The sequence below is a fragment of the Eptatretus burgeri genome, chromosome 14, assembly GCF_056783735.1.
Source record: "Eptatretus burgeri isolate ZD-2024b chromosome 14, Ebu_testis_v1, whole genome shotgun sequence".
Taxonomy (NCBI): Eukaryota; Metazoa; Chordata; class Myxini; order Myxiniformes; family Myxinidae; genus Eptatretus; species Eptatretus burgeri.
Genome location: NC_140974.1, coordinates 33230203 through 33246717, shown reverse-complemented (window position 1 = coordinate 33246717; position 16515 = coordinate 33230203). Strand labels below are relative to the sequence as shown.

Genomic DNA, 16515 nt, shown 5'->3' with positions numbered 1-16515 from the left:
TTCATCACAATACCGTTATCTCTTCTAAAGTTGTATGCGGCATTCATTCTGGAAAACGCTACCGCCCTGGGGTCACGCACAAGATGGACTATACGAAGGTCAATGTTCGGGTCGCTTACCAAGGGCTCCAATGGTTCTAAATCCATTAATCGAACTTCTTTCAACACAATATGTTTACTGGCCTGGCAAGCGAGAGAGACTGCCTCAAAAGGACGGTTTGAACAATTCTTATGGCAAACTTTCTCGTCCGTGATGGTCCCAGCCGCGAAGGCGTTGCACGCAGGAGGTGAGCAGAGGGAGCGACTCACTTGGTACATAAAAATTGATGAGATTGTTTGCCCTGTTTTGGGAGGTGGAGGTAGGAAATAGTAGTTGTAAATAGAAGTATCACATTGGTAAATTGAGCGTAGCATGTCACGGCAGGATGGTTGCATGCCTGTTGCACCAACTCCACGCAAGCTGTACCAGATGTGCCAGCAAGGTTCAATGAGATAGAAAACATCTGGATGTTGGCCGAATATTTGTCCAAAAAGTGACGATCCAGAACGCCATGTGGAAAGAACCAGAATGTGGGTTTGCTTGGGGCCAGGCAATTTGATGTCGTGAAAGTGGCATGGCATGGAGCTTGAGTTAAATTCCTGTATCACGAATATGATCACGTTGATAGATACCATCCCCAAAAATATGCACAAGATTGGCTTCTTAATTGAAGAATATGGCATGGTGAATCTGTGGTGTTACAAAAAGAAGTTGATTAATTCCAATTTCCACAATATAATCATTTTCTCAATAATGTATTGATTATTTCCTGCTTAACTATCCTTAGCAAATGTTTCTTAGCACAAGCACTTGCATGATGCAGCAGTTTACATGTCCTGTACATACATTGCATAAATACCTGAGGAAGGTGAATCAAAAACTGGTTAATCCTTGAGGTGGGGTGGTGGAGTGAGTAGGTTGGGGAGAGGGGGAGATTGGTAATATCATAGAGTGGGAATTGTGGGTCAAGGAAGTGGGGGTTGAAGGGATGTGCCGAAGGGGCACTTGCAATCATTTACAAAAGTTTGTACAATACAAACAACCATCAAAGTGGGAGGGAGGAGATATGGGAAAGGTGTGTGAGAGAGAGAGAGAGAGAGAGAGAGAGAGAGAGAGAGAGAGAGAGAGAGAGAGAGAGAGAGAGAGAGAGAGAGAGAGAGAGAGAGAGAGAGAGAGAGAGAGAGAGAGAGATATATATATATATATATATATATATATATATATATATATATATATATATATATATATATATATATATATATATATATATATATATATATATATATATATATATATATATATATATGCAGAGAGTGATGGATGTGGAGAGAGATGGATGTGGAGAGAGATATAGAGAGAAAAGGGGGAGAGAGAAAGAGAATGCAGGGGTGTAGATGAAGTGGACAAAAAAGAAGAAGAATGAATTTCGGGAAAGAACTGACCGATGATCTGGGGAAGGACACCTTGGGGGAGATAAAGGGAGGGAAAGGAGTGAAGGAGGAGGGGTGGGGGTGGAGAGGGTAAATTGCATTATTTTGTTGCACAATAAATATTCATAAATACCCTCACAATAGCCCTAAAAAATAATATTGTTGGCCTCGTTCCAGTAATTGTGGGAGAGTCTATTAGAATAGGTCTGTGTGTGAGTTCATGTACAGATCTACTTTATACATCATTCATTCTCAGATGGAGAGTAATCTACATTCTACATACATTGGTGAGGCTTTGCATTGTTAAATACCCAGTATTGTTTGCTTCACTCATTCCAAAAGGACAAGAAAATGCTATTATTTATAATCGTTCTGTGTGTGTGTGTGTGTGTGTGTGTGTGTGTGTGTGTGTGTGTGTGTGTGTGTGTGTGTGTGTGTGTGTGTGTGTGTGTGTGTGTGTGTGTGTGTGTGTGTGTGTGTGTGTGTGTGTGTGTGTGTGTGTGTGTGTGTGTGTGTGTGTGTGTGTGTGTCTGTCTGGGACCGCCGTTCCTCGACGATCACCGGTCCGATCCGATTGAAACTTGCCAGGAATATTGCCAGGGCCCCGCAGATGTGCCTTTGAGGTTTGATATCGATTGGACAAGCGGTTCCCAAGTTACGGCCATTTATCTGTCGACCAATGACAAGACACGGTGATATGACGTCACGAATGACGTCACAATTAATGTTAATTTATTATTTTTTTGCACGATTGACGGTCCGATCTGATTAAAACTTGCCAGGAATAATTCTGTGGACCCGCTGATGTGCCTATTCAAGGTTTGATATTAATTGGATAAGCGGTTCCCAAGTTACGGCCATTTATCTGTCGACCAATGACAAGACACGGTGCGATGACATCACGAATGACGTCACAATTAATATTTATTTATTTACTTTGCACGATTGACGGTCCGATCTGATTGAAACTTGCCAGGAATATTGCTGGGGACCCGCGGATGTGCCTTTTCGAGGTTTCATATTAATCGGACAAACAGTTCCCAAGTTGTGGCCATTTATCTGTCGACCAATATCTGCGAGAGAGGGGGACGGGAGAGGGGGGCGAGAGAGGAGGGGGGAGAGAGGAAGGGCGAGACTAAGTGGATAGAGGGGGAGAGAGAGGGGGGCGAGAGAGGGGGGATGAGAGTGGGGACGAGAGAGGAGGGATGAGAGTGGGGACGAGAGAGAGGGGCGAGAGAGGACTGCACATACTGGCACTCACCTACGGGCACGCACCTATGGGCACGCACCTACGGGCCCGCCCCTACGGGCCCGTACTAGTACTCCAAAGCTGGGGATACCTTCATTGTTTTTTCACAGTAATTATAAAATATTACACTTTTTTCAAATATCTTTATTCCCACCAAGAAATATTGCTCATAAATCGAAAAGAATGGATGGAATAAGGGCTAAGAATATTCAAATGTTGGTGAACTCGTGTGACAAATTTGGCAAATCAGAAATAGCATTACAGAACATCTTGGTTTCACACCAGCGATTTTAATACAGCGGATAAGCACAATAATTGTGCATTTTATGAGAAAAGCATGAATTTTCTGACATAGTTAGTGAATACCATAAGGTTTATTTTCAGATGTGGAGGGAAGTCAGATTTGACCTCTGAGGACCATGAGAGGTCAAATCCAAGATGGCCACCAGTCCACCGCGTCTAATGTTCAAACACGTTTAATTTTGGAACTAAACAGTGTAAAAAAAAAAGCATTTAAGGTGTCATTTCCAACTAAGTTTGGAATGGCCATTTGTTTGGTGATACTTTTGAGATCGCCAGGAGCCAAGGAAATGCATTTCGATCAAGGTGAAATTACGTTAAAAACTTTTGGACATTCTTTTGGTAAAGACAATGGATTTGGACCGATGCAATATAGTGAAACTTCGCTTCCATTTTGACACTATAGAGATAAAAATACAAAAAAATTAACAGAAGAGTCCCATGCTGCTAGTATATTTAATACTTTATTAATAGCAATGATGATGATGACGGTCATGGTAGTGATCAAAATCTAACAGCCTCCAGAACAGAAGCACAGTGCAGTGCACTTGAGCGCAACTTTGGCACACTTGCACCGTCCAGTGCATCCTTTCTCACAGCAACAGCGGATCAATTCATGGCACGATTTTGATGCTTTGGGGAGAGTGGTCCAAAGCGGCTGCCACCCAGTTGTTTCCTTTGTCCAGCCCCAGTCAGATGGCTCTGGCATCTCAGGATCCAGGACCAATGCCTGGTTCCAACAGTTGGCCCGGTAGCAAATGCGCTTGATGTGCTGCTTGAGTGCTGCCTGGGTTGGAGGAATGTTCTCTAGAGTTCTAGACTTCTGTGTAAAGAGCTGTTTCCTGGCATGATTCACTTCCGTGCTCTCACTGGTTCGGTCATACATTAGCCCCACAAATCGCTCCAGCAGTAACATTGATCCTTCACTGACCTCACTTGGCATGCATAGGATTTCATTGAAAGCATCATTCACCTCTGGGAAAGACTTCCAAGTTTCCCAGGCAGTCTTCTTTCCTCTGCCAGTGAATGCAGATACAGTGTCACATCCGGTGAAAGCGTGAAGGACTGGGAGAGTCAGACACTGTGTTGGATTCATTGTGGCAACCATTTCGTGAACAGCTATGTAACGAAAGCTTGACCCGACACCAAAGGCAACCCACAGCTCATGAGGAGCTGTCTTGCTGATTGAAGCTACAGCCAGTACTACCACATCAGTATTAACGGTACGTATGGTCACCTTCTTACACACCTTTTGCACAGCATCTGCCACATGCAGAAGTAGACGAGTGTCGGCCTCCTCCTGCAAACATGGGGCAAGGCAGGCCAAGTATGACTCAGCCGGAGAGCAAAGGACTCCAATTCCATCTGTTGCATACAGTTCCTTGCCCTCTGCTAGAGGAAGATGAACAACTACGCGTGACAGGAAAGCAAACAATTCGGTTTTGATATCATCGCATTGAAGGAAGTCCTTCCAGTTCGTTGGCATCACAGTAGAAAGAGCCACTCTTTTCATGGTGCCCTTTCCCCTCTTCTGTCTTGTTGAGGCTTTGAGGCTGGCGGGTAGGTATACATCCCAGACAAGGTCGATGCGGCTGTTTTCTCAAGTTGAGCAGAGATGTATAGTGCAGACACTCTTTCTCAATACTCTGAAATGTTCTTGATGTTCCCGGATTTAGCATTTGAACCACAGTTGCACCATCAAGAATTGTTGCATCAGCCATAGGCACACTATTCTTTTCGAGCAAATCTGTTTCCAGGCAGCGAAGTAGATCTGATTTAACCCCGATCCGAATTTTCCCTCCAGTTGACAGAGCTGGCGGGGCTGTCTGGTTTTCATGGGAGAAGAAATTGTCCATGTCTCCGTCTCGTCTTTGACAGGAGATGTACAGCCTTGAAAAGAGACCACAGTTACTCTTCAGTGCTGTGAGTTGTGCCTTCTGTTTTGACTTAATCTTGACTGGTGGCATACTGAACAGTGGCAACTTGTTCTTTGGAAGTGTTTGTGTGATAGGTGTTGTACACTGTTCCAGCCTTTCTCTCACAAACTTGGTGTACTGCTCCTCACCAAGAGTCTCGATCCTTCTCACAGTTTCAACCACTTGGGTGTCCACGATGTCCCTTGTGTCAATGACTAGTAGGTCTTGACTGTGTTCTAGAAATGGATTGCACATCTCTTCCAGCACTGTCACAAGTGCCTTAACCTCCTTTAGGAATGCTGCTTGCACTCCAGGTTGCTGATCATGGTGATGGTGTCCAGTGTCGCCAGCACCATGCTGTTGCTTTGTGGCCTGTTGCTCAAACTCCGTGGTGATCCTTGCAATTTCTGGCCCTGCTACTATTCAGCATCTGAGTGCTCCGGGATTGCCAGTCAGTCCAATAGCCCCACCGGAACCTTTAGCCATTGCATTGTTCTGCTCATGGCACTGGTCATAGTGCAGCAGATAACTGCAAAATACCCCGAGAATACTTCGGTTTGTGATGCAAGCATGAAATTTGGCACAAATACTCTCTTTGGTCTACTGGGTTAAAAAATGGCACTGGCCACGAAAAAAATCAAATAGAAAAAAAAATCCAAACTGAGTCAGTACCTTCTCACAGTGGAAGATGGCGACCTAGAGATACTGGAGAAGTTTGTCATACTGATGTATGACAGGTTCAGCACTGCTGCCACTGTGGACGAGACCAGACTTGATATGTTTGCCAGAAAGCAGAGGCCTTACGAGGCCATTCCACCAACCAGAGCAGCTCTGCTCCAATACACCAGACGTGCTGCCTACCAGGCTGGTTGTGTGTGGGCCCAGGCAACCCAATGTCAGCCAGAAGCAGAGAGCCCTGCTGACTGGGGATGGCAGTGGTTTGGTGAAGAATGGCAGGTCTTCTGGAGAGCCAACTCTCCCATTTCACAAAGTTGCCAACAATTGACCAAATGCGGCTGTAAATCAGGCTGTCGTGGGAGGTGCAAGTGCTACAGACTGGGTCTGAGCTGCACAACTCTATGCAGTTGCAGGTGTGAGGTCTAACAGCTTTTCAGTTGTTTGAGTGGAGGGGGTGTTTATTATATTTTATTTTCTTCTCAGGAAGAGAAGCGTGGTAGAAATGTTTCATGAGCATGGCCTCAGCATCTCCTATGATGACTAACTGTCCATGGTTGATTTTCCCTTTGCAAAATGGGAAGAATTTTTCTGTCCATATCTGAACCAGATCTGTCAAATTAGTAAACCTTAAAAAAAAATCTTGATTTTGTTCCAAATGCTAGTTCATGAACAATGGTTTATAGCTATTGTGGCAGCCATCTTGGACTACCATCTTTGTTTCAGCAGTATGCATGGGAACTAGGAATCTAAAACCATGTCCACCTAATTAGTTGATCCCAAAAACCTGGGTATAGATCCAAACATTATGAGTCTATGTCTATTATGTCTTGAAATATGAGCATTGTTTTGGTTTTGTGGCAGACATCTTAGATGCCATCTTTGTTACAACCATGCTGTGAGGTGTTACATTACAAAGAATAATCATGATAAAATCTTAGACACAAAAAAAACTTTGATTTACACCCTTAATGCTGTGTTTTGTTTCAAATATTTAGCTGCAGAAGAGGAATTTTCTGTGCATATGGCGGCCATCTTGAAAAATGGTCGCCATGTTGGAATTTTGAGTGTCCAGCGCCTTTTTTGAAAAAAAGTGGACCTCAAAGAGTATTTGTGCCAAATTTCATGCTTGCATCACAAACCAAAGTATTTTTGCAGTTATCTGCTGCACTATCAAGTGCCATGGCAGAGAACTTGTTGCTGGTTTTTCACACCACTAAATTTCCAGATTTGAATTCTGATAGGACATCTGGGTGTTTTTCAGAGAGAGTCGTCATGTCACGGATGTGTACGGGAAGCCATCTGGAGTAGTGCGTGTGATCTAGGGTGAACATCCATGGCATGATCTGAGTCAGGGATTCCACGTACAGCTGGAAGTTACCTTCACGAAGAGACCTGATGTACCGCAGCAAGAGAAGCTCCAATGACAAGGTCTTTAGCCAGTAGTCAAAGTGGACACTGGCCTTTGTTCGCTGTATGCACCACTCCTCAAAAGGTGGACTATCAGGTTGCATGGCATCAGTATCATCGGATGTGCAGTCTTCACGGTAAGCTTGTTGGAGGAGTGTATAAATGCTTGCAGCTGTGACCTAGTGTGCATGGCGGGTCTTGGTGACATGGCTGGCATGTACGAAGGAGTTTCCTGTTCCGGAATTGCAATGTCAGCCTGTACCAGGGCGTTCGTCCAGCCTGTACCAGGGCGTTGAGAGGCTAAATAACTAAATTCGCCACAATGACACCACTCGGTATTCATTTGCAAATTTCAACTGATTGCTTACTTTTTGATAATTTTTTACCTTGACCTTGACGTAAATTCATTTCCTTGAATTCTGACATTCTCAAAGGTATCACCAAATGAATGGGCATCCCCAATTTAGTTGGAAATTACACCGTAAATATTTTTCTGCGCAGTCCGGTTCCAAAATTAAGGACGTTTGAACATTAGACCCGGGTGACTGGCGGCCATCTTGGTTTTGACCTCTCACGGTCCTCAGAGGTCAAATCTGACTTCCCTCCACATCCGAAAATAAACATTATGGTATGACCTAACTATGCTAGAATTTATGCTTTTCTCATAAAATGCACAATTTGTTAAAATATGAGAGCTTATCCGCTGTACTATTTAGAACGGTACTCGGGAGAAAGCATACAGTTTATGCCAGGCTGAACAGTTTATGTTTAGTATCCCACTGATAGGCCGAATCTGAATCCGGACCTGAACCAAAATCGAATCAGCTTGTTGTTGTCACCAAACCAACTCATCCACCAAGTTTTGTCCGAATCCATCCATAACTTTATGAAATATAATGCTATATATAGTTCTTGGCCCCATCTCTCAATTGTGAAGAATCACTTTTCAAAATTCTTGCATCAGGATCATGATCTGGATCTTCATCAAAATCGAATCAAATAGTCCTTGTCACACACCCAACCTGTCCACCAAATATCGTCTGCATCTGTCCACAACTTTTTGCGATATCCTGCGAACAGACAAATAGACAGACAGGGATGAAACATAACCTCGGTCCACCTTCGGTGGTGTAGGTAATTAGTGTTATTGACCAATCACAAGTGATGTTCTATTCAGCATGACCAACGATGCAGTATCATGACACCCACATCTGTTTACTCCGATAACAAGACTGCCGACTCTTCATCAAAATTTTGTGTTATGCACGCTATTTCTTCAACAAATAGTAATTTCATTCCATTTACCAACACATCCTTCGATGAGTCAGTTTTGTGACAGTTTGGAAGAAGCACGACGGCAAAGAAAATAAAGTTGTAATGTAAACCCCAGCTGATGATAAGATTGGCTGTCATTATGAGTAGAGGCAATTGCTGATGTGATGTCAGTAAGTCGGAACGAAAGCCAAAATCATGCCAACAAATCTGACGCTCAAGGTGAGATTTGCAATAAAATCGCATATTTCACTTTCAAGTTTAACTCTTTCATCCACAAGGCTTTCATCCTCAGCGAGAGGATGAAGTTTAGAGTGTTGTATACAACTTGTACTAAGAATATAAAAAAAGCGATTGTACATTGCAGAACACATTTGTATGTTAACGGAAAAGTGAATTTCAATACTATTAAAATTTGTCTAAGGTTTAATATTGGAATTTTGTCCACAATGTAGTTCGGGGGGCAGAGAGAGGAGCTAGGTCGTTTTGGTTTTTCTCGTTTGATCATACGCAGCACAAGGCTGCATGGCAGCATTATTGCTCAGGGTGTGGCTGTGCCACTGGTGCAGTCCTCTGTTTGTTTGGGAAGGAATTTAGAAAAAAAAATTGTCAGGGTGTGGGCAATCGCTCACCATCTCTTCGTCAAGCATACCGTGGGATCTTTAACCTCCACCAACTAATACTGGCAAACGGGACGTCCAGTTAAACGTCCATCCGAAGGACGGCACATACATTGATGAATCACCCTGCCTGTAAAACACCGGGATGACAGTTTATAGCTGGGTCAAGATTCAAACTTTGTCAAAGTTTTAAGATGGGAATATTCTGCAGGATATAAGTCTTTGGGAGGCATGTCGATAAATGACCTACACGTGAAGTATAATATGGATTTTGGCATGTTTTAATGTGAAAAGAAGAAGACATTGTAGTTAGATAAGAAATTATCATAGTTGTTTTTATCTAAAGCAATCTAAAGCTCTAACCATTGTTGGCATCTCTCACCAATGAGGCAGAAACACAAGACCTGTTGATCCTGTTGATGCATCAAAGACAGTTCTCATATTTCAGCTCACAAAATTTTCTCATGGTATTCTTGTTTCAAGAAATGTTTTATATTTTATTTTAAGAAAACGTTTTACTTTTGGAAGTGTAATCATCTTAACGAGATGAAGTATCTGACAACACTCGACTGCTATTCTTCAACGGTCTCCTGACGGCATAACCTGCTCTGCTACTCTTGCAGAACACTTTCTGCTCCCTATCAGTTCACCCTATCATTTTCTTGAGGCCATTTTTCATCTGCTTGGAAGTCAGTCAACATCACCGCAATGGGGCTGTGGCGGCTGTTCAAAAATTATGGAATGCTTTTCTTGCTCAAACCTGACGCCACACGCCGATCATGCTCCGTAACATTTGAACAAGCCACCGCCTAAGCTATGACGTGATGCTTGAAGATGCAAGATCCTGATCAAATTTGAAGATAATAGGATGAAAATTGATGATTTTATGTGACCTTGAGCTTTGACCTTTTGACATCAAACAATAGGTTTCAGTGATCCAATATTGAAACACTGTTCAATTTTCAAGTCAATCCGAGGAAAATTGGCGATTTTATGCGACCTTGACCTTTGACCCTTTGAGCACCAATTAAGTGCCCCAATATGCAAATTCTGTTTAACCCAGTAGAGTAGCCAACCTCCAGGTAGGTGGAGATTGCGCATTACTTGCTGGAAAAAGTAGTCTGATTATTGCAAGACAACTCTATCGATGTTTTGCGGTGTACGTCTAAAAGGGTATCACGGGTCGACAGCTATGGAGGGTCTAAGGGGTGTAAAGTTCCAAAGGGTTTAAGTGGCCCGAATGATCTATAGGGCTCAATAAGGGTCTTAACCCTTGGAGCAGAGTCAAGACGATCATTATGAAGTGGAAGGTGTATGGTACCACCACGACCCTGCCGAGATCAGGCCATCCCTCCAAACTGGATCACCAAGTAACGATAAGACTGATCAGAGAGGTCAACAAGAGACCAATGGCAACTTTGAAAGAGCTACATATCTTTATGGCAAAGACTGGTCACTGTGTGCATGTGATAACAATTTCCCAAGCACTCCACAAGTCTGGCTTGTACGGTAGTGAGTGGTGGGGGGACAAGAAGGAAGCCATTACTCAAAAAAGCCCACCTTGAGTCCCATTTGAGGTGGGCAAAAAACCACTCTGGAGATTCTGAAGCCATGTGGCAAAAGGTTTTGTGGTCTGAAGAAACTAGGATGGAACTTTTGGCTGAAATGCAAAACGTTACGTTTGGCACAAACCCAACACAGCACATAACCCAAATAACACCATTCCTGCTGTTAAACATGGTGGTGGCAGCATCATGTTATGGGGATATTTCTCACCATCAGGGACTGTGGCACTTGTCAGGATAGAAGGGAAATGGATGGAGCAAAATACAGAATAATCCGAGAGGAAAACCTACTGCCTTCCCCAAGAAAGCTGAAATTGGGACGGAAGTTCACCTTTCAGCATGACAACGACCCGAATCACACAGCCAAAGCTACACTGGAGTGGTTAAGGAACAAAAAGATAAATGTCCTCGATTATCACAGAGTGGGGGACACAAATTCTCTATGTGCATATGTATTGTGCAGCATCACCTCCTATGGTACATGGCCTAAAGGACCCATGATATTACAAGTCCCCATCCTTTGCAGTACATAGAGCTGTCAGTTGCCTATACACCACAAAAATAACGGTGTACATCAGGAGAACGTCTTGCATGATTGGAACAAGATCACCCATGGGGCACATACTCTGCCACTAATCTATATAATGGAGCAAGTGTCTGTTTATGAATGTATGTTTGTCATCGAGAGGGCTTAGGTATGAGGAACGGCTGACGGAGACAGGGCTTTAAACACGAGAAAGGAGGCGGTTGTGAGGATATATGATAGAGATGTTTAAGGTAATGAAAGGTATCGATAAAAGAAGTGCAGATTGATTATTCAACAGAGTAGACAGTGATATTGTCAAGGCAAGGGGTGAAAAAAATTGTTCAGATTGTGATAAAAGCAAGAAACTTTGCACAAATGTTCAACACAACATTATAAACGTTTTCAGGGGTGGTGGCGAGTGCTGATTAGATTTTGGTCAAAATCGGTGAAAGGTCAAGGTCACAGTGAGGTCAAACATTCGATTTTTGATGGTTTGGTACAGAATCATCATAGAAACTTCTGGTTTGCTTCGCTACCTTCTCGAGAGAAAGCTTTTATGAGACGATTTCGGTCAAGTTGACGATTTCGTAAGTACCAGTCGATGACTGCTTGTTTTTTTTATTGTCATGAACATTCCTGGGTACATCATGGGTGATCAAAATTGTGGTTAGGTATGATTGGAAATGCATGTGTAGTTTCTGAGAAAAAGCAAGTACCTATTTTGGGTGGAAACCCACATACTGTAAGTCCCCCTTAGGGGGCCGTTTTTTACTTATGAAATCTTTAGATTTTGTAAGCATATTGATGACTTCATCATCTGTTTCTGTGTGTGTGTGTGTGTGTGTGTGTGTGTGTGTGTGTGTGTGTGTGTGTGTGTGTGTGTGTGTGTGTGTGTGTGTGTGTGTGTGTGTGTGTATTTGTGTGTATGTTTTGTTTGTTGGTTGTTATCTCCATATACGGGTTTTAAAAGGTGCTCTGGATCCCTCGCAGGTCTCGAAGTATCTAACGTCGTGTGTGTGTGTGTGTGTGTGTGTGTGTGTGTGTGTGTGTGTGTGTGTGTGTGTGTGTGTTTGTAGGCACAATAACTCGAGAACGGAAGAAGCTACCAATGTCACATTACACCACATGATTCAGGAGGGTGGTGGCAAGTGCTGATTAGATTTTGGTCAAAATCGGTCAAAGGTCAAGGTCACAGTGAGGTCAAATATTCGATTTTTGAGGGTTTGGTACAGAATCATCGTAGAAACTTCTGGTTTGCGTCGCTACCTTCTCCAGAGAAAGATTTTATTAGACAAGGTCAGAGGTCAAGATGACGATTTCGTAAGTAACAGTCTGTGACTGCTTGTTTTTTTGTTAATGCCATGAACAAAATTTGGTACTAACAGGGTGATGAATGTTGTGGTTAAGTTTCATCAATCATATGTGGAGTTTCAAAGAAGAAGTTGCAAGTATTTGTGGAAGGACGGACGACATGCCATCCCATAAGCTCCTTGGAAATTCCTTCAGAGAGAAGTAAAAATGTAGTGCGCTCTGTGGAACACAACAAAATTGTCATGCGCTGGGTGGAACACAACAAAAATGTCATGTGCTGTTTGGAACACAACAAAATTGTCATGCGCTGGGTGGAACACAACAAAAATGTCATGCGCTGGGTGGAACACAACAAAAACGTTGTTAGGTGGATGGAACACAACAAAATTGTCATGTGCTGGGTGGAACACAACAAAAACGTTGTTAGGTGGATGGAACACAACAAAATTGTCATGTGCTGGGTGGAACACAACAAAAACGTTGTGTGGTGGATGGAACACCACAAAATTGTTGTGCGCTGGGTGGAATACAACAAAATTGTCATGCATTGGGTAAAACATGACAAAAATTGTCACGCGATGTATGGAACACAACAAAAATGTCGGGCATTGGGTGGACCTTGTCTTGTATGGTTGGTTTTGCTCTTTTCGCTACTCAACTGGAGTACTGGTTCTCGACGGAAGGCAGATCGCACCCAATAATTTTACGTGCAGTCTTTACTATTCTATCATGGCGGGATCGTTCGTCCCGTGTTGAGCAGTCATACCAGACAGTGAGAAAGTGTCACGACACTCTCTATCACTGCTCGATAGAACTTGATCAACACAGGACGGCTGACACCGAAACTTTTTAACCTTCGCAGAAAGAACAACTGTTGCTGAGCCTTATTGACAGAATAATTGATGATTTTCTCCCACTTAACATCAACGGAATTACGTATGTGTAAAATTTTAAAAGGAATGACAATTTTAACTTCAGCATTGTGAATAATAAAGTGTTTAATGTGTTTTTTTTTTTTTCTAAAGTCAACAATAATTTCCTTTGTCTTTCTTTTCACTTGATTCCAGGAATTATTTTCATTATCGGTGTGAATCGAGCCAGCAATGTGTCGTCTCCAAATTTCACCACCCATGAGCTTTCAGATTATGCACGAGGCACTCCAGTGTTCAAACTTCAAAGTGATCGCTAGAGAAATTTTCGAATCAATTTTGACCACATGTGGTCTGTCTAAAAGCAAATCCAAAATCCAGTTACAAATAGAACCATCAAAACCAAGTGCATCGAGTTTAACATGAAGTTTGAGGTGAAATGGTATTAAAAGCAAAACTAAAATATAAGATTAGTAACCGAGTAAAATACGTTTATCTCGATGGTTTAGCATGTGATGAAGAGTGAGTGAAACAACATCATCAACTGAATGATTACAGCGTTCGACAAATTGGTGAGGGTCAAGTGAAGCAGGAAGAACAGGTTTGAGGGAGTGTAAAAGTAGACGTTCAAAATATTTCATGATGATGGATGTGAACACGAAGAATCTGCTAGATCATTTTGACAACTCACTGGGGAAAGCATTGGCACAGGAATAATTTTACGAAGCTGAAGTGATCAGTTGAAAAGTAAAGTTAGAATGGGCGACATTTCATCAGCACAAGACCGCACCAGGCCAGGACTTGATATCAGGACCAGTGCCATTCCGGATCTTCCGAGTTCGTCAAAATGTGGTGTCATTTTGGGAGATAACAAAAACCGCCAGGCTCAAGAGTTTTAAACATATCTGCAGCTGGACCTTAATGCAAATCGAATCAAGTCTTCCTTGTCACACACGCCCAACCTGTCCACAAGGTTTGGTAATAATCCGTTGATAACGCTTTGAGATATCGCGCGTTATATCTTGTTTTTGGCCCTTTTTCTCAATGGTAAAGAATTCTACAATCCGGATCCAGATCTTCACCAAAATAGAATCAATTCTTCCTTGTCACACACCCAATCTGTCTGTAAAATTTCGTCCAAATCCGTACGTAACTTTTTGAGATATCCTGCTCACAAACAAACAAACAAATAGACAATCAAACAGACAAACAGGGGTGAAAACAAAACTTCTATCCACCTTCGGTGGTGGAGGAAACAAATAAATTCTGGTGATTGTTCATTTAACATGTTGGAGCTATTGCAAAAGAACTCTACAGAAAAGAAAAGAAAACTTGTAGAAAAACAATTTTAATTGTTTGACTTTTTAAATGAAAAGCCACTCTCTTCATGATTTCCCCAACTCTCTTGCACGTCCACTGTGCCATCATAAATGTCTCTTATATCTTAAAATAATCGACGATGATTATTCATATAATACAAAATAAAGCTTTTAGTAACCTGTAAATTATGTAACATATTCAAGGACATATTTTGTAGCTTGTATATCATGTAACTCACCTGTATATCCTATAAAGCTTCCTTTTCTGCACGAAATGCTTTGCACCTTTGTTCGTCTTGGACTCTCAGGCTCAGTGGCCCCTTCGAAGCACTTTCCCACCTTTAAGGGTTTCACTGCCACTCAGAGGTGAATCAGCCTGATATACAAGCCCATTATTGTGACGTCTTTAGCGGTGCCCCAATCCAATATTGACTGTGTAGATACAGTTAACTTGAAAAACAGGATCGAAGGATGAACATAGAATTAACAAACAACAATTTTTTTAAGATTTGCATGACAAAAATTTGAAATGCATTTTATATATTTCATTCTTGAGACATTGATTAATCGTAATATTGTGAAAAAAAAATTTTGTGACGGTTGTGAGCCAGGTTGGACTTCGTTGTATGATTATGAATGTATGTGGCCCAATGGAATGTATGTGGCCCAATGGAATGTATGTGGCCCACGTCCCCCCCCCCCCCAGGGACAGAAGCACACACAAAAACAGTTGTCTGCAAAGTATATTCATCCCCTACCTATAATGCCACATTTACATGAATTACCAATTAAGAAGAAACATTTTTTTTCCAAATGAACTATTTTATTCCTGTAAAAAACATGTACAAACTAGAGGGGGAGCACTCGGTAGAGTGCAAAACCTCCGCCGTCAATACTGCTGGGTCACTTAAGTGAACCTGATGTCCTATTCATTGTAGGTCAAAACGGACCAGACTCTACTGAACCACGATTGAATAAACTAAACTAGATCGACGCGCATGTAGAAATGCCAAAAAAAAATCGAAATTTTTTTGAAAAAAAAGGTGCAAATTTTTTTTTTCTCTAACAAATTTTTTTGGGGGTTGGAAATCACTTAAAACATGTAGAAATGCAAAAAAATTTGGGTTGGAAATCACTTAAAACACGTAGAAATGCAAAAAAAAAATTCTAATATTTTTTCAAAATGCCCGCCATAGCGGCCATATTGGACTTTGGACCAAGTCCAAAATCTAATGGCATGATCCTTGGACCATACCTAATCCCACCACCAAGTTTCGTCGAAATCCGTCCAGGAGTTTTTCCGTAATACTGTTCACAAACAAACAAACAAACAAACAAACAAACAGACAGGGGTGAAAACAGTAACCTCCATCCATCGAATCAACATTCACTGGTTGTAAAGGTATCCTGCCCCAGAGGTCAGTACTTGGAACTGAAAAGGGTCAAGTGAAGCAGGAAGAACAGTTTTCAGGTAGTGTAAAACTAGACGTTCAAAAGATTTCCTTTTTTAGAAGGTGGAATCACCTTTTACAGCAATGACTGCTTCGACTATTTTTGGGTTTGTCTCCACCAGCTTTGTACAGTGAGATGGTGAAATATTTAACCATTCTTTATGTGAAAATTGCTCGAGTTCTGCCAAGTTTGATGGGGATCGTTGATGGATTACAATCTTCAAATCTCACCATAAATGTTCAATTGGGTTCAAGTCAGGACTTTGACTGGGCAACTCAAGAACATTTATTTTCTTCTTATTCAGCTAATCAGTGTGGCATTAGCTTTGTGCTTCGGACCATTGTCCTGCTGTAATGTGAATCTCCTACCCAGTTTCTGATTCATGGCACCAAGCAGGTTTTCATCAAGGATTCTCCTGTACTTTGCACCGACCATTGTCCCTTGTTTCCTGACAAGCTTGCCAGTTCCTGCTGATGAAAAGCAGCCCCATAATATTATGCTGCCACCATCATGCTTGACAATAGGGATGGTGTTGACTGGGTGATGTGCAGTGTTGGGCTTG

General features: G+C 42.1%; 1 protein-coding gene across 2 annotated transcripts in view; it reads right to left on the bottom strand.

Moving 5' to 3' along the window:
- The window catches only part of LOC147012934 (carbohydrate sulfotransferase 5-like), a 17398-nt gene extending 2505 nt beyond the window's left edge, over positions 1-14893 (bottom strand). Inside the window, exons 1-3 of one of the 2 annotated variants that reach the window (XM_085854299.1) lie at positions 14741-14849; positions 10688-10850; positions 1-729 (exon numbers count right to left, since the gene is read on the bottom strand). The exon at positions 1-729 is cut by the window's left edge and continues 2505 nt beyond it. In XM_085854299.1, coding sequence (XP_085710425.1) covers positions 1-722 — 722 coding nt within the window. In that variant the 5' untranslated portion in view covers positions 723-729; positions 10688-10850; positions 14741-14849. Of the gene's footprint in view, positions 730-10687; positions 10851-14740 lie in introns of both variants that reach the window. The other variant, XM_085854298.1, reaches the window with a different exon arrangement.
- Between the last annotated feature and the right edge of the window lie 1622 nt (positions 14894-16515).